The sequence below is a fragment of the Acomys minous genome, assembly GCF_964271855.1.
Source record: "Acomys minous genome assembly, chromosome: 3".
Lineage (NCBI taxonomy): Eukaryota > Metazoa > Chordata > Mammalia > Rodentia > Muridae > Acomys > Acomys minous.
In genome coordinates, this window is record NC_140485.1 from 30,146,117 (window position 1) to 30,169,709 (window position 23,593).

Here is a 23,593-nt window from a genome sequence, read left to right on the forward strand (position 1 = left end):
GAGCCCGGTGGCCTAGAGATTGTTTTATGCTCACGTGAACCCAGCTCTGTGGGGGAATTCTTGCTTGTGTCTTTTGTCCTTTCCTAGGCCGTAGCTCTAGTTTGTCCTGGAGGGGCTAGGAGGTAGCACCCACAGGGCATCCTAATGCCTGCACACTTTCAGGTCTTAAGGCATCCGCCCTGGGTAACAGAGGCCGGTGTCTAGTCAGTTTGATCCACAGCGACCGTGGAACTGGCACGCGGGGGTCTGTCAGGTTTGGAGACGTCTGAGATTGGAGAACGCACCCCCGCCCTGCAGAGTGAGCGCTGTGCGGGAGGCACAGTCTATTTGACTGTGACTCGCAACACTTTAGATGACAGTTATCAGCCAGACTGAGCGCCCTCAGTCCGGAGCACATATGCCTCATACCCCAAATTATTCCTCCTCTGTCTCTTGCGCCACCTCAAGCTCGTGCCATGTCCAGTTCTGTCCTCGTGGAGTCTCAGTCCCTTTAGCCTAGAGCCGATGGCAGGAGCTCCCGCCAGTTTCTAAGCAGCCAAAGCTACCGACTCCGGCGGAGGCGGGGGGCGGGGAAAGAAGGCTGCAACTTTAGGATTGGCCCCGCTGGGTGCATGTGGCCCCCGGCGAGCAGCCCCCGCCCCCGCCCCGCAACCGCCGCCGCATTCCCAGGGGAGCGCGGAGGAGGAGCCGCTCCCCAACTTCGTGGCCCACGAAGGGGTGGGGGTCAGGGGCGGTCTCCCTCGCCCTGTCCGTCTCTGCTCTGAAGGCTCAGCCTGCTTCCAGGGCGGCCATTGCCATGGAGACCCCCGAAGCTATAAAGTCAGGTATCTAGGCGTCGGGCACCTCACGAGCCGCTGAGCCCCCCCAAGTAAAAAAGCAAGCATCCCGGCCCCCGCAAGAGAGGAGGAGGCAGGGAGAGGCTCCGGGATCTGGAGGAGCGGCGCTCCCCGCCAAGGCAGGAGGCAGGCGCTCCAGGCGGGAGCCACCCGCTCAGCAGGGGAGCCGGGGCTTCCCGGGGACCGGTGAGTGGCGCTGCTCCAAGCCACGAGGGACCAAGGGGCGCCGGGTACAGAAAAAAAAAGGGGCACGAGAGTTGAGGAGGCCGAGCTTGAGCGGGAGTCGGGAGTAGCAAGCAGCCCACACCTCCAGGCGGGAAGCCAAGGGAGGAAGCGCGAGACGCCCGGGAAGCGGCGAGGCAGCGGGAGCCTTAAGGGAGACCAGAGCGGGGACTACAGGACCCTGGATTGCATCCACCTACGCGCCCCGCGGAAAAGAGCGGTACCGGTGTCCGGGCCCGGGCTGTAGCCCCGTGGGGTGAGGGTACAGGGGCGCCCCCGTGTGGAGCTGTCGGACTTTCCGGGCGCGTCCGCCTGAGCCATGCTCAAGCCCAAGGACCTGTGCCCCCGAGCGGGTACGCGCACCTTCCTTGAGGCCATGCAGGCGGGCAAAGTCCACTTGGCCCGCTTCGTGCTGGACGCGCTGGATCGCAGCATCATCGACTGCCGCGCAGAGCAGGGCCGTACGCCCCTTATGGTGGCCGTGGGGCTGCCGGACCCAGCGATGCGCTCGCGCTTCGTGCGACTGCTGCTGGAGCAAGGTGCGGCCGTAAACCTGCGGGACGAGCGCGGCCGCACTGCACTCAGCCTGGCCTGCGAGCGAGGCCACCTGGACGCCGTGCAGCTGCTGGTGCAGTTCAGCGGCGATCCAGAGGCTACAGACTCGGCGGGCAACAGCCCGGTGATGTGGGCGGCGGCGTGCGGTCACGGGGCGGTGCTGGAGTTCCTGGTGCGCTCCTTCCGCCGCCTGGGCTTGCGCCTTGACCGCACCAACCGCGCGGGCCTCACCGCGTTGCAGCTGGCTGCTTCCCGCGGTCACGGGACCTGTGTTCAGGCCCTCACCGGGCCTTGGGGTCGGGCAGCCGCAGCGGCAGCTGCCCGGGGTTCCAACTCTGACAGTCCCCCTGGCCGCCCTGCTCCGGCGCCCAGCCCAGAGCGTCGACGACCCAGCCCCCGTCGTCTACCGCGGCCTCTTTTGGCACGGTTTGCGCGAGCTGCCGGCGGCCACGGTCACGGTCACGGCCATGGCCACGGAGGTGAGCTTGCCTCTGTTGGCAAGGGCTCGGGCCGTCATAGGGCACAAGGGAGCGAGAGGCCAGAGCTGGGCCGGAGCATGAGCCTAGCGCTGGGTACCATGACGGAGGAGGAGACAGCACGCCTTAGGGCCGGAGCTCTGATGGCCAGACCAAACTCACCCCAGTCTTCGGGGAGTGGGCGGTGGCGCTCCCACGAGGTGCTGGAGGGAGCGCCACCAACCTTAGTGCAAGCTCCTATTGGCCTTAGTCCTCATCCCGAGGGTGGCCCGGGCTCTGGCCGCCTGGGTTTGCGCCGACGTTCAACAGCCCCAGACATCCCCAGCCTGGTTGGGGAGGGTTCAGGGCCCGAGAGTGGTCCAGAATTGGAGAACAACGCTCTGCCTTTCTCCGTGCCTGGGCCAAAGCCTTGGCAGGCGGGCACAGAGGCTGTGGTACTGCAGGCTCAGCGGTAAGAGGCACGAAGGTCCTGCAAAGTCCACTCTGTCTAATCACTGACACATCTCCCTTTCCTCCAAGTCTTTCCTTTCTCCGCAATTTGCTGTCCCCCCTCCCCCCGCGTTGTCCCTAATGCTAAAGGAAGACCCCCTCCAGTCCTCCATGAGATGTGAGAAACAGACCCCATCTTTCTGTGCTCTTTGGTTATTTCCTGTGTAGAGCTCTCACCTTCCTCCAACCTGATTTTCTTGTCTGACGGGGACGTGTAGGAAGAGGTGAGAAAGGCTACTTCTGTAGGCTTCCGGCTTTCTAGCCAGAAAAGTGAACCCCTCGGCCCCAGCCCCGGCCCTGAGGCTCAGCTGTCTAGGTTCTGCTTAGTTCCTGCAAGATCCCCTGCCTATTTCTAACTCTCCAGTCACCTTGGCAACCAGGTAACAGTAGAGCTGCTTTTGAAGAACAAAGGCCCAGCCGCATTGTGCCTACCGATGCTGACCACAATAGTTTGACAAACTCCCAAAGTCTCCCTCCCCTCTAAGTGTTGGGGAAAAGGAGGAATGCCGTGACCCCATAAGCTTTTTGGACAGGAGGGCTGATTGTGAAGGAATCTAGTGGTTAAGGTTTTCCGAGGCAGAAATTCCTCCAAAGCACTGAGAATGCGGGATGGGCGGGGGGGGGGGGCGACTTAGTAACCTCCTTTAGGTGTTGTTTACCAGTTGTCCCTTCTGGGGGAATAAACTTCCTCTGACTCTGTCTCAGTAAGACCCAGGATTCAATCTCATAGATATTATAGAGTCACTGCTCCCCCAAACCCCTACCAAATCTTGGCTCCTGGGCCAGCGTGACCCCCAGCGTGATTGCATTTGAATCTCATCTTGGAGGTCCAATGCTTCGCTCATCCTGGCCCAGCCTTGCTTGCATTTCCAACTTACTCCCAGAGGCCTGAAATGGAAAGGACATAGCGCTCCACCTCCTCCTTCCAGCTCCCCCACTCTGCACGTGGGTGCTCCAGGAGGGTAGAACAGTTAGGAAGGGGTTGCTTAATTGTATTTCTTCCAACCCTCAAAAGAACTCGTGTTTTGAGCCTTTGTGTATGAAGCAGAAAGCAGCAGGGTCTGATCCGAGGCTTAAGAACTTGACAATGTCTCTTTAAATAGCACCTCGGCGAGGGGGATAATTGACTGGAGTGTTTGCAACGTTAAACGGCGGCGGGCGCGGGAGTCGGGAGCCCACACGAACCGCAGGTCCGGGTCTAAATTACATCAAACTCGGGAGAGAGCCTAGGAGGGGGCTGCTAAACGTCTCTGGCTTCTTGCTGGGCTGTTAATGGAGGGCAGGGCAGATGACGGATGCTAGATCTGAGACCAAGGACCCCTGCCTGTGCCCCACCGTGTAGGATGCAGGCCCAGCCCAGTTACCAGCTTTTATTACTGGGCAGATTAGTGAGTCAGAGGCAACTATAGAGAGGCAGTTAGGCCCCCTCCCCGACAAGTCTTTTGTCCTCTCCCTCTCCGCCCCTGCCCTCCAACACTGTACTGCCTTGAGAGGGGGCGAAGAAAGGGGTTTGACAGGTCGCATGCTTTATGACCCAATGTCAGTACCAGCTCCTGGTGGGAGAGCTGTACCAGCAGCGTGTGGTAAAAACTCCTGCTTCGAGGCAATGCAAGTTTTTTTGGCTGTGACAGTACCTCGGGTTTCTGTTTGTGAACCCCGAAGGGTGAGCATTGTAGCCCGTCACCTGCCTGCGATAAAGTCTTTTTAAGACGTTGACTTATTGTCTTTGTGGAAAGGTTTCTTACTAGTAGCTCTGAGGGAACTTTCCAGAGAGAGAATGTTGGCGCTCAGAAACTGGGGCTGCGGTTGAAGGGCCGGAAGTTAAGAACCAACTTTTGCAGGGGCCAGACACCTCCCCAGTTCCTTGCCTCGCTAGCGTCCGAGGCGGCGGCGCGCCAGCTCACGCGGTGGACTGTGATCCTTGCTGCCCCCTGGTGGCCGCTTTGCGCTCTCCTCGTTGTTCCTTGGGCTCTCAGACTGGGTTTTAATCGGAGATCAGAGATCGTGGTTGTGTAACTTCTCGCCGTGTGCATTGTGCCCACGAGGCGTGTTCCTCTTGTAGAATATTAAATCCGGATACTTGAAGCCACTTCGCTTCAATGAAGTGAGGAACAGTGAACAAGGAAAGTCCGCACTGGATATAGTAAGGGCCCAGAAACCCCACCAAGAGCCCTTTCACCAAGAACCCCAAGCCGTTTTGCAAGCTAAGGCTTTTGTTGGAAGATCCTGCTATCTTTAGAACAGCTGGAGCTGCCAACCTCTATAGCTTCTGAGCCTTCACCTGACCATGTGTGTTGTTATCTTATGACTGTTGCTTTCCATTCTGTGGTCTCTCCGCCACCTCACCCGACCCAGACACACAGACACCACCACCCCTCAATCCCCGCCCTCCCGCGCACACACACACACCTGCCTCTCCTCAATCCCTGGAGTGGCAGACAAACAATACCATAGTGTCTAAAAATCCAGAGGAGGTTCAGGCCTGGGATGCTCCAAGTGAAAACTGCATTTTCTGACCCTTCCCCGTTCACATTCCATTTTCAACTGTTGGATTTTTAATGACGTTTTTAATGGTGTATGAATACAAATATTTTGGCTTATGAGCACCGTGAAATTTGGCTCGCACATTGTGTCAGGGGTGCTGTCATCTTTTTCAGTGCCATTGATGTGTATGTGTTCTGTGGGAATGTCACCTTGGCGAGTCTCTGTCGGGTAAACAAGCACTCCTGTCTGTGGTCTGTGGAGTGGCTGGAAGATGGGTGGATGAAAGTGATGTTTCTGGAACACTGCAGCAGATCTTTCCCTTCTGAACTGAACTGTGGGCCGAGGACTGCCTTGCTGGCTGCAGAGACTCCTTAGCAAGCTCTGTGCAGAACTCCAGCACACCATGTCACTCTCCCCGGACTTCCTGTCAGCCCTCAGGGTACTGAAGCTGCGACCCCACCTTGTCCCCTCCCTTGGTAGAAAAGACGTTACTGTGTATTCTGCCTTTCATATTCTTGTCGTCATTGTCAAGAGTCACCTGGCCGCTGGCACTCAATGCTAGTTGGAGTGGAAGGCTGAAGGGCATTGGCACATACGTCTGGATACAGGTGGTGAAAAGGACTATGGGAGTAAGAGCAGCTAATAAACCCAGTGTTCTTCCATTTGGAGAACTGGCCTCTCTTTGTCTTCCTGCTCCCTCCTGCCTCTTGGCTTCCTTTGAAAAGATGGAAGCACAAGCTCGATTTGGAGCACTCCCTACCTTCGTCAGCATTGGCCCTGGCCATTCTACAGCTAGAGAGTCACAGGGGCCACCTCTCGATGACCTGCTGGGACCCAGGCTGGGGTCCATCCGGGTATAGCTCCTTGCTCCTAGTTATGCGGTTTCAGTGAGCAGTGCAGTGCATTGGGTGTCGAGCTCGGAAAGGGAAGGTTGAGATCACGGTCAGAGTAAAAGTTAAAAGGCAAACTTAGCTGTCTCCCACCCCCAGGGCTAAAGCCCAAGTTTCTGGCCATTTCCCCTGCCCTTTTGACATTTTGAAACTGACTCAGTCTGAAGAAATGAACAGGGTTTGCTTTCACTCAGGTAGAAGCTTCAAGGAACTTTCTATGGGCAGCCTGAGGACCAGGCAAAAGGGAGAAACCAAAGTTGAAAGCAGCCAGCTTCTGTAGCCACAGGTTGCCAGAGCCCCTGAGGCTGCTGGGTAGGCTCAGCCCTGGCCAGAGCCCCTGAGGCTGCTGGGTAGGCTCAGCCCTGGCCAGAGCCCTCTTAATTCTTCACTTCCACCCCCTGGGCCTTTCACTCCTTGCCTCCTCCTTGCTGGGTGTTGTGTGAACTCAGGTGACACGGGAGGAGCCCACCAAGCACCCGCTCCAAAGGTCCAGCTCCAAGTAAGCCTAGCTCCAGTCCCAGATAACAGAAAACCCAGAGGTCCGAACATTCAGTTTAATTTAAAACAGGCACAAGTGCAAACAACTCACAAAAAATCTCTAGGGAAGATGCTTTTGTTTTTAAAACTCTGATCCTTTAAAAAAAAAAAAAAGACCTTGCAATTTCTTTGCCCTAATGCAAGTCATCAGGGATCAGAGGAATCTAAAAATGTTATCTGGATAGGGTCCAGACACTGGGGGTTCTTCCTTGGCATTCCCTGTCTCACAACAGCCAGGAAGGTGGGAAGGGAGGGAAATCGGGGCAAGTTGGAATCTGCAGGGACAACTGGGGCAGCAGGTTCACAAAAGGAACCCCTTGGCATGAGGGCCCCCTCCCCCCAGGAGGTGGTTCACCCTTCTGTCCCAGCCCAGGGTTCTGAAGAGGAGAGGTCCCTGATGATCTGGCTGCTGAGAAGTTGCTGACAGATAAAACAGAGCTTATTCCCTCACGATTCCTGTAAGTTTCTCAGTATGTGAGAAACTCAGACACTTCGAGGGCTCCCCAGCACGGCTTAGACTCGACACGACACACCCCTTCACTGTTTAGGTAATAACATGAGACCTTGAGAGGCAGAAAGCAGGCCCAAAAAAACAGGTCCTTTCACAGAGTGGAGCTTGGTAGAAAAGAGGATGGGGGGGGGAGCTTTTCTGAGGCTCTCTGCGGGTGACTGGAAGGGCCTGGGCAATTGGAGGACTTTACACACACACACACACACACACACACACACACAGAGAGAGAGAGAGAGAGAGAGAGAGAGAGAGAGAGAGAGAGAGAGAGAATGAGAATATGTTCTCTCCATCCTGGAAAATGAAGCCTCTCTCTCTCTCTCTCTCTCTCTCTCTCTCTCTCTCTCTCTCTCTCTCTCTCTCTCCCCTCCCCTTGCCGCTCACTCCCATGGCCCTACACACAGGCAATTCACAGTTCTGTGGAGGCTTTCTAGGGAGAGGCAGTGCCAGGGACAGACAGGAAACAGGTGCAAGTCGGGCTTCCAGAAGTCAGACCAAGGGAGGAGAAGGATTCAGGCCACGAAACCCTTCCCCGTGGCCCTCTGGGACTCCAGGGTTTGCAGCTATAGCCGAGAATAGCAAACATCCGTGTGAAGATGAGGCGTGCGCCCTCTTGGTGGCCCAGGACACTAGTGGATACTGCCTTTAAAACTCTGCAGCAGCCTGTCAGCTTTGCTGGCTGGTGGCCAGGAGCACCACTCTCCACATTTCTTAGAAACATCCCTGTGCAAATAACAAGGGGCCAAACCTGCAAAGGGGGTGGGGGGGGTCGTCACTGTCATCCCAAAGGCAGCTGGGACTCTGGGGAGTGATGCTGACGTGGGGGGCAGGTCCGGCCTGGCCCAGTGAGCGAAAGGGCAAGAGGGAGGAAGGGGTGGCATTTCACATTCAATCTTTGGAGAGATTACTGAGAGAACAAGGCAGGCAGGCCCTGCCAGTGGACTGGCTGCCCAGTGTCCTTTGCCTGTTGGCACAGGTGGCAGGCGCACCCTGGGCTGGGCTCAGCAGGTGGAGGTCTGCTTGCGGTAGAGCTGTATCAGAGGCACCAGACACTCGGGCAGCCCCGTCTGCAGCAGAAAGGGGTGATCCAGGAGCTCCTGGGCCGTGGCTCTCTCTTGGGGTTCCCGTACCAGCATCCGTTCCAGGAAGTCTCGCAGCACTGGGGAGACCTGTGGAGCCAGAGCAGAGCAGAGCAGTGAGCTGGAAATTCAATCAAGGTCACTTCCCTGTGGCTTGAGTGCTGGGGCCCCCCACTGTTTTATACCTCATTTTCTCTGGTTTCTTACTTCCTGGTTCCTGGGGGGGGGGCTCAGATTGTTGGATTATGAGGTAGGGAAAGAAGGCGGTTCACCTGTCATGAGAGCTGCAGAGCAACGGAGTGAGGATGTCTGGGGAGGTGGGTTCTATACATGGCCCATTACCCCTACCTGCTTCTGGCGGGGGGGGGGGGGGGGGGAGGGGGAGTGCTTGGCTTTCAGGCTCTGCAGCTCTGTGAAAGGGGCGTGGAACTGGCATCAGGGATCCAGTTCAAGACCTATGAGGCTGCCTTAGGATGCAAGAGAAGGCTGCCTCCTCGGGGCAGTCCACTTATGGGTGCTCTACCAGACCTGTTCCACTCAGGCTTAGCAGGGCAGTCTCCAAGGACCAAGCTGTCTTGGAGCCAATTAGAATCTGTGCTTCCGTCCACTAGGACAATTTTTGGCTTTGGCCACCAGGTGGCAGTACCATTCAGCTGTCCTGTGCCAATCTGCGGGGGGTGGGGGGTGGGGGGTGGGGGGTGGGGGTCAGGGGTGGATTTGGCAGGAGAGAGTTATGGATAATAAGCATATATACTGGTTCTAGGGGGCAGGCAGTGGCTCAGCTATGGTCAGGATGCGTCATACAAGAGGGCAAGCCCATTTGTGTGATGGCAACGTGGTGCTATGGGGACCCTGGCGAGTGAGGTGGAAGGAGTTATACTCTGGATTACTCCTTGGGAGACAGCTGGGAGTCCTGGGGCCCTCGCTCTTTCTCCTCCTCCTAGGTATCGGTGAGTTCCTGTCAAGAGCCTGCTGAGAAGTGACTCTCCTGCTGCAGGTGGGTATTTGGTGGAGTGAATATGGGAATTTGTACATAAATGTGGCTATGCACCCACCGTGGGTTTTATATGGGGAGGAAAAAAAAAAAAGACCAAAAACATATACCCTTCTGTTTCCATGGGGGAGTTCCCACCTCACACAATAACTGACCTTGTAAGAGTTCTTTAGCTTGGGTGGGGGGCTGTCCCGGAGCCTCTTCATGGCTTGCACTGGGGAGTCGCTGAAGTAAGGAGGTTCTCCGTCCACCATCTCAATCACCATGATGCCCAGAGACCAGATGTCCACCTGCAAGAGAACGGCCCTGAGTCTACTGCAGGGGACTGGCTCTTGGTGGCAGAGTGTTGGCTGGAGCTTCCTGTCTCCTTCCAGGCCTCCTTAGTGAGTCTGCCTCCTTCCTCCCCTGTCAGCTGATCTATGGTCAGCCCCTTTTTTGTCTGAGTGACCAGTGACCCTAGAAGCCATCCCTCGTGGAGAACATGGGCCATATGCCACTGTGCCCTTGAGCTGAAGAGAAGAGAGTGTGGCAGGGCCTTCTCCACAGTGAAGTCCAGATGAGAGTGACTCCATCGAAAGGGGGAGGATGCAGGTCTGGGCGTCGTGGCACATGCTTTTAATCCCAGCATTTGGAAGGCGAGGCGGGCGTGCATCTGAGTTCAAGGCCAGTCTGGTCTACATAGTGAGTCCCAGGAAATCGAGAGCTACACAGAGAGACCTTGTCTCAAAAAGGAGGCAGGGGGGCAGGTACTGATTAAGTGGAGACCTCAGAACTGGGGTTATTAGTGGTGAGGTCACTTCACAGGGACAAGGCAGAGGAGCTGTGTGCTTCCGATGCCTCTGGGGGAGGCTGAGGGAATGGTTACCTCGGTAGCATACAGGGCTCTGGAGATCACTTCAGGAGCCATCCAGTATGGCGTTCCTACCAGGGACTTTCTCTTGGGGACATCTTTGCTGATCTGAGCACAGAACCCGAAGTCTGAGAGCTTCACCTGGAGTCCAAGAGGAGGTAGTTAGAGACCAAGAGGTGCTAGAGAGGATGGAGTGGGCGGCTGAGGCACGGAAGGGGGAGGACGTACCCTGCCATCCAGAGTCAACAGGATGGAATCACTCTTGATGTCCCGGTGTATGACACCCTGGGCGTGCAGGTAAGCCAAGGCCTGAAGCACGGCTTCACACACAGTAGCGATCTGCTCCTCATTTAGCCTGCACAGGGGAGGCAGGCCACCCGTGGGAGAGCCGTGTTAGCAGGGTGGCTGGGTAGGGTAGAGAGGAGTCCCAGGCAAAAGGGCCCACAACTCCCAGGCATCGTACTCAAGCAGGCTGTAACCCCCGGCGGGAGTAGGGGTTGGCAGGGGGGGCGGGTAGGGGGATGACTCATTTTCTTGCCCATTTTCTAAGACCACGGAGTCTCAGTCACCCCAGATAGGAAAGAGTCTAAGAGGATTAGTGTTCTTAGCCTGAGGCAGCTGGTCCCTGTGCCAAGGAAGGGGCGGGGTGGTCTTCCCTCCGCCCAGCCCTTTCAGCAGCCCACCTGACTTGGGAGATGATGTCTGTGAGGGCCCCGCCCTGCAGGAACTCCATCAGCACCCACAGCTCCTCGCCTACCAAGTAACTCTTGTACATCTCTACTACGTTGAGGTGCTGGTAGTCACGCATGATCACCACCTGAGGGTAGAGATAGGCCTGAGTGCCCGGCAACGGTATCCCATGGTCACGTTACCCTGCCTCCCTGCCGCGCCCGATCCCAGGTGCAGAGCCTCACTGCACACTTACCGCCCTGATGACATCCCACCCCGGTCCCCACCTCATTAAAGAGCAGCTCCCTGCGTTGCTGTTTCCTGAGGTCCATCATCTTGACTGCCACCTGACGACCCGAGTGCTTCTCCCGGGCCAGACACACAATGCCCGTGGAGCCCTCCCCAATCTTCACGTAGCTGTCCAACAGCAGCCGGGGGTCACCCTGGTCCACCACCATCCTGAGCGCAGCCTTGAACTGCTCGTGGGTCACAATGCCTGTGTCCTCGCCAGCCAGGGCCCCCTTGGCCACGGTGGGGTCCTGGGGCAGGTATAGATTGCTGGTGCTGATCTGAGCGTGCCGGGTGCGGGGGGAGCCTGCTGGCGAAGACCGGCCTGGAAGCGGAGCGGCGGCTGGGGCTGTGCGGAGGGACTTCTGGGGGCTGCTCGTATCCGAGGTGGTCAGAGGACTGAAGGTCCCCGTGGGCTGATCCGAGGGCAAGGACTGGGCCTTGGCCACCAGGTTTGGGGAGGGATCTTTTTGCGGTAGTCGGAAAGCAGAATTGAGCTGTGGAGACAAAGGAAAGAGAGGGAATAGCAGGCGTGATCAGCGAGCATTTGAGGCAAGGTTGGCTGCCATGGCGCCGACACTAGCGGGGTCACCCAGGACTTCCGATTAAACTGAGGGAGTGAACAATGAGCTGAGGCCGACCAGGACAACAGAGGCATCCTCAACACCCAAGCTCCCAGGTGACAGGCCCAGGAGCGGCTCTTTATACCCACTCTACCCCTCCAAAGACGGTAAGGCCCCCCGGGGTGTCCTCCAGCTGAGTGTTTCTTCCTGGGTAACTGACAGGCAGACCTCAGGGAGGCGTTTAAGACAGGTTCCTCTGAGAAGCTGAGTCAGAGGCTCCTGGTGAGAGTGGAAGAGGCCCTGGGCAAGGGGCAGAGGGCAGCTGTGACTGGTTCCTAGAGCCAAGACCGGGAGGAAGCCCGGGCTGGGGTCTGGCAGCCCTCTTGTGAGGCTGTGTCTCTAGGAGGTTGTACCCACTCAGAGGTTCATGGCTAAGGAACTCTTGGAGAAGGAAGTGGAGCCAGTCTCACAGCCTGAAGAGGAGGGAAGGTCAAGGGGGGGGCACAGGGAGGGGGTGGGGAGAGGCAGAGGAGGGACAGCTTATCCCCGAGGGCCCCTGATGCCCTCTCCTGAGCTCCAGCCTTCCTGCCAGGGGTGGAAGAAGCCCACCCCTCACCAACCCCTCCAGGATCTTGTGTTTTTAAAAGGCACATGGGGAGGGACTCTTGAGGGGGTACACAGAGGGCGGCCTAGGGCTCCCCTAAGTCCACCGCGGAGGCAGATAGCTCAGCACTCACTGGGTTTTGCACAGGTACAAAGAGATGGTCAGAGGAAGATTCTGTCATCTCTGCACGAGCCCCAGCCTGTTTCCGTGTGGGAGTGCCCCGGCATACAGATGCCCATGGGTGTTCTCAGTGTGTGCGGACGGACAGTGTGATGATGACCAGCAGTTCAAACAGCCTGTGTCTGTGCCCAGCTCAGTGTCAGCACCCCCTCCCCCAAGACCCCTGCAGTGCACCCAAATGGACAAGGGGGATCAACTGACCCTCACCTAGTGCTGTGCCTCGCCCAGCCACACCTTAGTTTAGTGGGGGAATGTCTCCCACGTCATAGCCTTCCAGAGAGCAGTGTCTGAAGCCAAGAAGCCTCTTCGGTGCCTCCATAAGTGACTGGAGCACCTGTGGGCTCAGGTCACCCTCGAGTTAAGGCTGGATCATAAACTGTCACCACAGCAGAGGAGCCAGTTTGCCCTCAACACCCTCCCTGTCCAAGGAGAGGCCCCGCCACTGTCAGACAGCAGCTGTTTCTTAGACCTGGCTTAGACTCCCTCATGCTCATCTGCCTTTCAGGATCTCTAACTATCCCCCATGATTGCAGGCCCAGGAGCCTGCAAGACCAGAGACAGGATGACAGCTCCTAGAGAGTCCCTTCCCAGCCCGCCTCTGGCTCGCTGGACATGCTAGCATTGGCTCCGTCTGAGCGGGGACCATCTGCCAAATGGGAACCGGTGCCACTGTCACTGCGGATAGGATGGGCAGGCAGGTAAGATGTGAGACAGACTGATCTGCCTGCCAAGAAATGCCCCCCAAGACTCCCTTTCCTCTTTCTGTTTGTCTCAGGAAAGAAGTCCTCTGTCCTTCTACTCCAAGTTCTGGGGTCCAGTCAGTCCTCTTGAGCCTCATGGCCCACACTCTCTGGAAAGCTGTGCCCCTCCAAGGACATTGGAAAATTAAGGCGGGGCAGGACAGCACACACTACTATGGAAGTGAGATCTGGAGCCTGATTCCCTTTGACCCTTTGGCCTTCTCATGGTACATTGCCAAAGAAATAACCGTGGAGAGAAAAGGGGACGGAGGAAGAGGAGGAGGTGGTCACTGTAGGTACGGATTCCCAGAATCTCCCTGCAGTCCTCCGGGAAGCAGGGGGCTCCAGGAGTGCTCCCAAAGAGGGAGGCAGAGGGACCCCATCCTGTCCAGGCCAGGGCACACATCCCTGCTGGTACCTCGAGGTTCTGCCCTGAGATTTTGGTTAAAGATGCTTTTAAAGCAGAGTCTGCCTCCCAGTGTAGAACCGCCAGGCCTCAGAGAATAGGAAAGTCAGCCACAGTGGTCTCTCCTCCATCTGAAATCATTTGGCTTACAGCCCGTGACACACACACACACACACACACACACACACACACACACACACACACACACACAGCCTTTGGAAGACATGGATTCAGATGGTGGATTCAGGCCTCAGTCATTAGCCGAGGCCACTCTGGTTGGACAGTCATTTTGATTTCTCACATCCTTATTCTCACCCAGTATGTGGGGAGGGCCAGGCAGGCTAGGCATCTCTAGTACTTATTGCCCTAGGGGCATCTGCTAGGCCTGCTTCCTTGTCCACCTTACAGTGACTCCAGGAGGAAGCCCCAGGTGGGGTGGATATACCTTGTTCTGTGGCAGCGGGACAGGCTTGCTGCTGCTCGCAGAGCCTGTGGCAGTGGAGAGGAACATGCTTCTGAAGAGCCGGTGCTTGAGGCTGCTCTCCTGGGTCTTAGGGCTAGGACTGCCTTCTCCACCTGGCCTGCCAATGGCTGAGCCTACCAGGCAGGACTGTGGCCGGGCCTCCTCTGCGCTATGCTTGGCAGCCTTCACCCCACGCCTCCCTGTGGCCATAGGGGGTGAGGTGCCAGGTGGAGAACTCTGTAGGCAGGCACCCAGCTGCAGGCAGCGCTGAGAAGCACCCTGGAACTCAGTGGGGCCCAACGACTGTGCCTTGGCAGCCAGCCCGTTGGGCAGCGCCTGCGGGCTCTGTGGCTCTGGCCATGGCATCGGCCTGTGACCTGCTGGCGTGCCCCCGTTGCAGCTGAGGTACAGGCCATGGGGATCAGTGCGCTCAGACTGAGGACTTTGGAGGTACATATCCGGGTCAGCAGCCCACTGATCATCTCCCAGCAGCCCCAGGGACTGTGCCCGCCGCCGGCTGGTGGGGCTGCGTCCACGCAGGGTATTGGAGCTGATGACTGACAACTTCTGAATGTCGTTGAGCAGACCCGAGATGTAGCCCTCCGTGGGCACTGAGCTGCCTCGTACCACCGTCTATGGGAGGAAGATGAAAGGGTAGGGGTGGCTCAGAGCCTTCCCGGTAGGGACGGGGGGCAGGGGGGGGCTTGGAAGTAACACCCACACCCAAACCTCCTTTATCACCCACCCATCCATTAGGGTTCCAGACATTTGCCTGTGTTCACAATGGGTCAGGCCCAGGCTGTGCAGCCTTTAAGGATGTGGAGAGAAAGCCCAGGCAGGTAGATAGCCAGTCAGAGCGTTACGGTCCAATATGAAAAGTGGGTCACCAGCTCGCTCTTCGGGCTCTAGCTAGTCCTGTGGTCCTCAGAGAACTATCTGGAGAAAACCAGTACTGGGGCCTCGCCCCTCCCCCACCACCCACACACTATGACAGGGCTCCTGACCCCCAATTCCTACCCAACTCTCAGATCTCTCTGTGTGACCCCAGGTCTGTGACAGCTGCCACTCCTCTGGGACTACGGGTCTACGTGGCGGATGGGACATACTTAAAAAATTGTTGTTTAACTGAAATTCTAATTAATTAATTTTGGTGGTTTGGAGGGTTTTTTTTTTTTTTCAAGACAGGGCCTCACCCCGGAGCCTAGGCTAGTCTCCAACTCATAACAACATAACAGCCTCAGCCTGTGAGGAGCTGGGATTATAATCAAGGGCCACCACATCTGGCTTAAAATTCTCCCCAGGTAGAGAGGCTGATGGGCAGGGAACTGAGGCAGGAGGCTCAATTCTGATACCCAAGCAGGCCCCACCCCCAGGGGCCTCTGGGCTTTCAGAGCTTCCTGTGGAGTGGGAGAGCTGGCCACCGGCTATAAGCCTGGCCCTCCTTACCTTCATGGGCTGCAGCTGCACCCGTGTGATTCGAGAAGGGTCCACCACAGGCTTGGGCCGCCTCAGAGTATCCAGGATGTTCTGCCATTGCGGGGGCAGGCCCACGAACTTGCCTTCCTTGGGGTCAAAGGAGGTATGGACGCGGTGCTGGAAGTTCTGTGGGGCTGATATCTCAGGACGTTTCTTCTTTTTCTTTCGGAACATGGTGCCTGCAGGGGGAGGGTTAGCTGAGCAGGTCCCAGGGACCCTGGGGAGGCTCAGTTGGTGCTGGGTTCCAGGCTCAAGCCTCTGGGTGTTTCCCAGAGTAAGTGCTCTGTCCCTGGGGCTTCCCTCACTCTCTTCTGGATTTCCTCCGGGGAAATGGCTGGTTCCCAACAGACAGTCTTAGAAATAAGAAAAGTGCAGTAGCAAATAGATAGACAGAGAGAAAGAGAGAGAGAGAGAGAGAGAGAGAGAGAGAGAGAGAGAGAGAGAGAGAGAGAGAGGAGAGGGGCCAACACAGACTACAGGCAAGGAAGAGATATCCACCTGTTTGTGCCAAGTTGCCCGCCGAGGAGTATTTTTATAGAACCCACGACAAATATCAGTCTGTGTCAAAAAGTTACAAGAGAGCAGGCTCAGTTTGTGAAGTGGGTTTGACCTTGAGTCTTCAGCCAAAGAAGAAAAGGAAAACCGGAAGCAATCTTACTTAAGAATTTAACGTGAGTCAGGCGCGGTGTTACATGGCCGCAGTCCCAGCTCTTGGGAGGTTGTAGCAAGGCGATTGCTGTGAGTTTGAGGCTAGCTTGGATATTTAACAAGACCCTGTCTGAACTGCCAACCCCCACAAAATTCCATAAGAGTAAAGGTCTAATAGCAAACTGAATCAAATGATTTGTTAAACACTCCCTCACAGTCAATTCTTTAAAAAAAAAAAAAGAATTATTTATTTATTATGTATACAGTGCTCTGCCTGAATGTACTCCTGCAAGCCGGAAGAGGGCACCATATCACATTACAGATGGTTATGAGCCACCTTGTGGTTGCTGGGAATTGAACTCAGGACCTGTGGAAGAGCAGGCGGCAGGAACTCTCAACCACAGAGCCATCTCTCCAGCCCACAGTCAACTCTTGCTTGTTGTCAACAGACCAACAGGAAACCTGTTAAAGCGACACACAACACTACATCGAAATGCAGTCAACTTGCAGCAGCACTGTTGCCCAGGCTGATTTTACGACCTGGCAGCTCCAAAAGGGTCCTCCTCATGAACACGTGCTTTGCCTTAATTCTGAAGAGGGCTGAGCCAAAAGATCAGCCTTGGGGGTAAGGCTGGGGTCGCAAGGACAAGTACAGGTCAAGTTCTCAAAAAACAAACAAACAAACAAACAAACAAACAAACTTTGTTATTTTAATCTTATCCTGAAACGCTGCACACAGTGTCTCCTGTGGTCAAGCCTGCACCTCTCACTTTACTGATCTGGAGTTTGCATTAACTCTGTCAATTAATGATGCGGGCTTGGAAAGGCTAATATGACCGGACCTGAGAGGGGGAAACCGGAAACCTGAGGGGTAGGGGGGCTTCCAAAGGGCCGCCCTGGTCGTTCTCAGGGAGTCCCGGACTCTGATCAGCAACACTTGAGTGCCTTTGAGGATGAAGTAGCCCGAGAGACTTCAGGTCTGAACCAGTCCATCCCTGAGTCTGCATAGGCTCTTACTGTGTTTCCCGCAGAGTTATCCCTCTGCCTCCGGAACAGTGGGGACTGCAAATACACGGCCTTACACAGCTCACCCTCTTCCTCCACGTGAATATCACTCTTCCAGTTGAAGAGTTGGCGTGCGGGACTGTGGCTTGCTCTCGTCCCAGAAACAGTAGCTTCCCCCATCACTTTGGCAGAGGATGTGCAGGCAAAAGATCCCACTGGGAAAGGTGGCAGGAGCGCCACTTCCTCACCAGGAACTCGCCATGTGTAAGGCAGTGGGATCCATGGCATACCCCTTAGCCCATCAGCCCTCCCTAACACTCCCTGTGGCACTCCCTGGCACTTGGGTAGGGGTGATGCCAAATACTTTCCCCCTACTTCCCAATGGGGTCATGACTAAATCTCTAGGTTCTGGGACACAGACACCCTACACCTCACGTCTCCGTAATGCAGCCTCTCCATTGTGCAGGATTGCTTTGGCCTCAGCCTCTTGCTTCAGTCAGCAGGTCAGGCTCCACAGCCTCTCAGGCAGTCGCTCTCCCTGGGTCTGCAGGCCAGTTTTATGTCAACTTGACACAAGCTGGAGTTATCTGAGGGGGGGGGGGAGCCTCGGTTGAGGAAAATGCCTCCATAAGATATGGCTATAAGCAGCAGTTTGGTCTGGTTTTTTGTTTGTTTGTTTTTGTTTTTTTGTTTTGTTTTGTTTTCGAGACTGAGTTTCTCTGTATAGCCTTGGTTGTCCTATAGACCAGGCTGGCCTCAAATTCAGAGATCCATTTTCCTCTGTCTCCCCAGTGCTGCCTAGGTGTTTTCTTAGTAGTAAGTAGTTGATGAGGGGGCGGGGGAGCCCAGCCCATTCTGGGTGGTGCCAACCCTGAGCTGGTGGTCCTGGGTTCAGTGCGAAAGCAGGCTGAGCAAGCCATGAGCAAGCAAGGCAGTAAGCAGCACTCCTCTGTGGCCTCAGCCTCAGCTCCTGCCTCCAGGCTCCCTGCCCTGTTTGAGTTCCTGATCTTCCATTCACGACTACGGACTGGACTGTTAGCTGGAACTGTAGGCTGAAATAAACCCTTTCCTCCCCAGCTTGCTTTTAGTCACAGTAATAGAAATCTAACTAAGACACAGACCCAGTTGCTTCCTCCGTAGCTGTGAAATCTCCTAGCGGTGCGAATACATACCGATCCACAAGGGAACTGACTAAGGCCTTTCTCCCAGAACCCTGATTGTTCCAACTCCCCCATGCTGGCCAACAGGTAGGCTCTTGGCTCTTGTACAGGAATTCACGGGGAGGCAAGGCATCGGTATCGACTCTGGTACCTTATGGAGTTCACTGTTCCTTAACAAGATCTCCCTAGAGGCGGCAGAAAGACCTGAGGAGAAAATCCAACACCCAAGAGATTGTGGGGGTTGGAGGCTGGCAGAAGCAGTCAATGGAGCTTTGGGGAGGAGGTAGACTTAGAAATCAGCTAACCATCTAAACAATGGGAAATCTGGGGCTGGAGAGATGGCTCAGAGGTTAAGAGAACCGGCTGTTCTTCCCGAGGTCCTGAGTTCAATTTCCGCAACGACAGGCTGGCTCACAGCCATCTATAATGAGATCTGGTGCCCTCTTCTGGCCTGCAGGTGTATATGCAGACACAACATTGTATACATAATAAATAAACAAAACTGTGTCCCTAAAGAAAGCCCACTGGCACTCGTCCAAAAATGTGGTCAGGCCAACTGTGCTTGGGACAGTGTGTTTATGAAAGTAGAAAAGGCATAGGAATCTGCAACAGCCAAATTAATTTGAAAGTCCTCAATTCAAGGTCAGCATAAGTAAAAGCTAATTGATTTTTTTATATAAAATGAAACAAAGCTGAGTACAATAGCTCACACCTGTAATAACAGATGAGACTGGAGGATCAAAAATACACTATATAGTGAGTTTGAGGCCAGCCTGGACTAGAGAGCCTGTCTTGAGGAAAAGGACAAGGAAGAGGAGAAGGAAGAAAAGGAAGAGGAGGAGGAAGAGGTTCTGGAGAGATGGTTCAGTGCTTAAGAGTGATTACTGTAGCCAAGCGTGGTGGCGCAAGCCTTTAATCCCAGCACTCGGGAGGCAGAGGCAAGTGGGTCGCTGTGAGTTCGAGGCCAGCCTGGTCTACAAAGCAAGTCTAGGACAGCCAAGGCTACACAGAGAGACGCTGTCTCAAAACTCCCTCCTCCCTGCCCCACAAAAAGAGTGATTGCTGTTCTTGCAGAGGACCTGGGTTTGGTTCCCAGCACCCATACGGCAGCTCACAGTTGCCTGGAGCTTCAGTTCTAGCAGATCTGATACCCCTTCTGACCTCTGCAGGCTCCTGTATACATGTGGTGCACTTACATATACAAAACACACACGTACGCATGCAAAATAAAATAAAGATGAACTTTAAAAAGAGAGAAATGAAATGACATTATTTATCATTTTACATTAAAAGTAGCAAGTGCCCAGGACTAATTCTCTTCGTACGGAAAGCCGTAAAGCATTATTAGAGATATTAAAGAATGCTCATATGTTGAAGACTTCACACTGTGAAGATGTCAGCTACTCCCAAGTCAACCTACGGACTTATTTCAGGCTCAGCATATTTCTTGTGGCAGAAACTGACACACTGATTCTAAAATGTGCAGGGAAACAGAGAGCCGGGAATAGCAGCAGCAATCTGAGGGAACGAAGTTGGAGGGCCATACTAAATATATATTGAGATTTACCACAAAGTTACTGCAATTAACATGCTTGTAGAGACAGCGCAGGGATTGACAGAGCAATGGGGCAGGAGCAAGAACCCAGAAATAGACCCGCTCAGATGAGGTCACTTGATTTATGGCAAAAAGTGACATTGCAATATGGTAGGAATGGATGAGCTTCTCAATAAATGTAGCTGAAGCAATTAAATATCCATGTGGGGGGAAATGAACCTGAAAAGATGAGCTCATAGCATACCTCCAAATTAATTAGAAACAGATCATAACCTATGTATGAAAGGTGAAATCAAAGCGGGTGGCAGGTGTGTGCGGGTACAGTCTAACTGTCCCCTCCCCAGTTCCCAGGAAAACAACCTGGTTTTTTAGATGAGATGTTTATGATGTAGCCCGGGCTGGCCCCCTATTGGTCTCTCTGCTTCTGTCTCCCAAGTGCTGGAGTTAGTTACAGGTGTAGATTACTACACGCAGATAAAAATATTTTAATCTATTTTGTAATGGTTTATTTTATTTTTTACCCGTGTGTGTGTGTGTGTGTGTGTGTGTGTGTGTGTGTGTGTGTGTGTACTTGTGTATAGGTGTGTATAGGCCTCAAAGGCCAGAAGAGGGAGTTAGACCCTCTGGAAGTGGAGTTACAGGTAGTTGTGTGCCACCTGACCTGGGTGCCAAGAAGCAAACTGTAAGAGCAGTACATGCGCCCAACCACTGAGCCATCTCTCCAGCCCACAGACAGTGCGCTTAACCACTGAGCCATCTCTCCAGCCCTCAGACAGTGCGCTTAACCACTGAGCCATCTCTCCAGCCCCCAGACAGTGCGCACAACCACTGAGCCATCTCTCCAGCCCTCAGACAGTGCGCTGAACCACTGAGCCATCTCTCCAGCCCTCAGACAGTGCGCTTAACCACTGAGCCATCTCTCCAGCCCTCAGACAGTGCGCTTAGCCACTGAGCCATCTCTCCAGCCCCCAGACAGTGCGCTTAACCACTGAGCCATCTCTCCAGCCCTCAGACAGTGCGCTTAGCCACTGAGCCATCTCTCCAGCCCTCAGACAGTGCGCTTAGCCACTGAGCCATCTCTCCAGCCCTCAGACAGTGCGCTTAACCACTGAGCCATCTCTCCAGCCCTCAGACAGTGCGCTTAACCACTGAGCCATCTCTCCAGCCTCCAGACAGTGCGCTTAACCACTGAGCCATCTCTCCAGCCCCCAGACAGTGCGCTTAACCACTGAGCCATCTCTCCAGCCCTCAGACAGTGCGCTTAGCCACTGAGCCATCTCTCCAGCCCTCAGACAGTGCGCCCAACCACTGAGCCATCTCTCCAGCCCTCAGACAGTGCGCCCAACCACTGAGCCATCTCTCCAGCCCTCAGACAGTGCGCCCAACCACTGAGCCATCTCTCCAGCCCTCAGACAGTGCGCTTATCCACTGAGCCATCTCTCCAGCCCTCAGACAGTGCGCCCAACCACTGAGCCATCTCTCCAGCCCTCAGACAGTGCGCCCAACCACTGAGCCATCTCTCCAGCCCTCAGACAGTGCGCTGAACCACTGAGCCATCTCTCCAGCCCTCAGACAGTGCGCTTAACCACTGAGCCATCTCTCCAGCCCTCAGACAGTGCGCCCAACCACTGAGCCATCTCTCCAGCCCTCAGACAGTGCGCTTAACCACTGAGCCATCTCTCCAGCCCCCAGACAGTGCGCTTAACCACTGAGCCATCTCTCCAGCCCTCAGACAGTGCGCTGAACCACTGAGCCATCTCTCCAGCCCTCAGACAGTGTGCTTAACCACTGAGCCATCTCTCCAGCCCTCAGACAGTGCGCCCAACCACTGAGCCATCTCTCCAGCCCTCAGACAGTGCGCTTAACCACTGAGCCATCTCTCCAGCCCCCAGACAGTGCGCTTAGCCACTGAGCCATCTCTCCAGCCCCCAGACAGTGCGCTTAGCCACTGAGCCATCTCTCCAGCCCCCAGACAGTGCGCTTAGCCACTGAGCCATCTCTCCAGCCCCCAGACAGTGCGCTTAACCACTGAGCCATCTCTCCAGCCCCCAGACAGTGCGCTTAGCCACTGAGCCATCTCTCCAGCCCCCAGACAGTGCGCTTAACCACTGAGCCATCTCTCCAGCCCTCAGACAGTGCGCTTAACCACTGAGCCATCTCTCCAGCCCTCAGACAGTGCGCTGAACCACTGAGCCATCTCTCAGGCCCCCAAAATACTTTTAAATGGAAGAGTGCGCCATGATAGCCAGTGTTGCCCAGTCTCCACGAGGAAACACTTGGAATACCAACATCCTCTGCCCAGGACGGCTGCTTAGTTAGAGGTCTCCAAGATACCATTTCTAGGGCCTGCTTCCCACATATCTCCAAGAGTCCCTGAAAGAGTAGTTGCTGCATTTGCCACCAGGCTGTGGCGTTCGATCAAATCAGGCTATATCAGTCTTTAAATGCCACCCCAGGACCCCACCTCTGTGTCCATCTCTGTTCATCCAAAGGGGACCTGGAGTCAGAGATGAGCAAGGCAGGGAGTTTCCTCAGAGACCGTATCTTCTTCTCTAGCCTGAGAAAGAGGGCGTGGCCTCAGACTTGACATAGAAAGATGCCAACACAAGCAGCCTCTCCCCTTTGGTTGGACACTAGCTCTAACCCAGGAGAGCGAGGCTGGCTGAGGATCAGACCTCCGGCTAGAAATGCACTGCGGTGTTTAAGGAGTGCTTTCAGTATTACTTTCCAGCTTTCCAACTGACCCATAACTAGATCAGAGCAGGGTGCCCGGTGCTGGGAGGGGTGACTCCAGGCAAAACCAGTTAGAGAAGGAGGCTCCCCTGACAGGAAGTTGGGCAGACGGGAATGCAGCAGCCCCTGGCAGAGGCTTTCTGGAGAAGTGCTGCCATAGCCAGTAAGCCCAGGAAAAGAGCTGGTGTGTCAGTTCAGGGAGCCACAGGCCCGGGGCCACTGAAAGAGGGACTGTAGTCCAAGGGGTTTAAAGACTCAAAATCAGAAAAGGAGGGAGCTGTGTTTGAGTTCCTGTTAGGCCCTTTCAGAAGGCTGGCAGCTCTTCGAGGAAGGAATCATCATTAGTCACCATCTAGGTGAGGCTCACAGCAACAGGAAATGACTGTGTACGCCTGTGGGCTGAGGGTGGGGACTAAACCCAGATCAGATTCCATGGGCCCTGTGCTGTCCCTATGCCCACCTGTGCCGTGTGAGCTGTACCATCCCTATGTCTACCTGTGCACTGTGAGCTGTACCATCCCTATGTCCACCTGTGCCTTATGGGCTGTGCTGTCCCTATGCCCACCTATGCACTGTAATCAATGCTGTCCCTATGTCCACCTATGCCCTATGATCTGTGCTGTCCCTATGCCCACCTATGCACTGTGATCTATGTTGTCCCTATGCCCACCTGTGCACTGTGATCTGTGCTGTCCCTATGCCCACCTGTGCACTGTGATCTGTGCTGTCCCTATGCCCACCTGTGTTCTGTGATCAATGCTGTCCCTATGCCCACCTATGCACTGTGATCAATGCTGTCCCTATGCCCACCTGTGCACTGTGATCAATGCTGTCCCTATGCCCACCTGTGCACTGTGATCAGTGCTGTCCCTATGCCCACCTGTGCACTGTGATCTGTGCTGTCCTATGCCCATCTATGCACTGTGATCTGTGCTGTCCCTATGCCCACCTGTGCTCTGTGATCTGTGCTGTCCCTATGCCCACCTGTGCACTGTGATCAATGCTGTCCCTATGCCCACCTGTGCACTGTGATCTGTGCTGTCCCTATGCCCACCTGTGCACTGTGATCAATGCTGTCCCTATGCCCACCTGTGCACTGTGATCTGTGCTGTCCCTATGCCCACCTGTGCTCTGTGATCAATGCTGTCCCTATGCCCACCTGTGCACTGTGATCTGTGCTGTC

General features: G+C 55.2%; 2 protein-coding genes across 3 annotated transcripts in view; one reads left to right on the forward strand and one right to left on the reverse strand.

Annotated features, from left to right (window-relative positions):
- Nucleotides 1-680: 680 nt before the first annotated feature.
- On the forward strand, nt 681-6,344 carry ANKRD63 (ankyrin repeat domain 63). The gene has a single exon (XM_084775284.1). The coding sequence runs from the start codon at nt 1,378-1,380 to the stop codon at nt 2,542-2,544; it is 1,167 nt and encodes a 388-aa protein (XP_084631410.1). The 5' UTR covers nt 681-1,377; the 3' UTR covers nt 2,545-6,344.
- A 148-nt stretch (nt 6,345-6,492) lies between these two features.
- PAK6 (p21 (RAC1) activated kinase 6) overlaps nt 6,493-23,593 on the reverse strand; it is a 35,416-nt gene continuing 18,315 nt past the window's right edge. For both annotated transcript variants that reach the window (XM_084775282.1, XM_084775283.1), the window contains exons 4-11: nt 15,280-15,488; nt 13,816-14,466; nt 10,877-11,374; nt 10,604-10,737; nt 10,149-10,275; nt 9,936-10,061; nt 9,226-9,360; nt 6,493-8,166 (exon numbers count right to left, since the gene is read on the reverse strand). In XM_084775282.1, the coding sequence (XP_084631408.1) occupies nt 7,999-8,166; nt 9,226-9,360; nt 9,936-10,061; nt 10,149-10,275; nt 10,604-10,737; nt 10,877-11,374; nt 13,816-14,466; nt 15,280-15,483 (2,043 nt within the window). In that variant the 5' untranslated portion in view covers nt 15,484-15,488 and the 3' untranslated portion in view covers nt 6,493-7,998. The remainder of the gene's footprint in view (nt 8,167-9,225; nt 9,361-9,935; nt 10,062-10,148; nt 10,276-10,603; nt 10,738-10,876; nt 11,375-13,815; nt 14,467-15,279; nt 15,489-23,593) is intronic.

Bases quoted from the DNA above. Each gene is read 5' to 3' on its own strand.
- ANKRD63 (XM_084775284.1), top strand. From the start codon at position 1,378: ATGCTCAAGCCCAAGGACCTGTGCCCCCGAGCGGGTACGCGCACCTTC.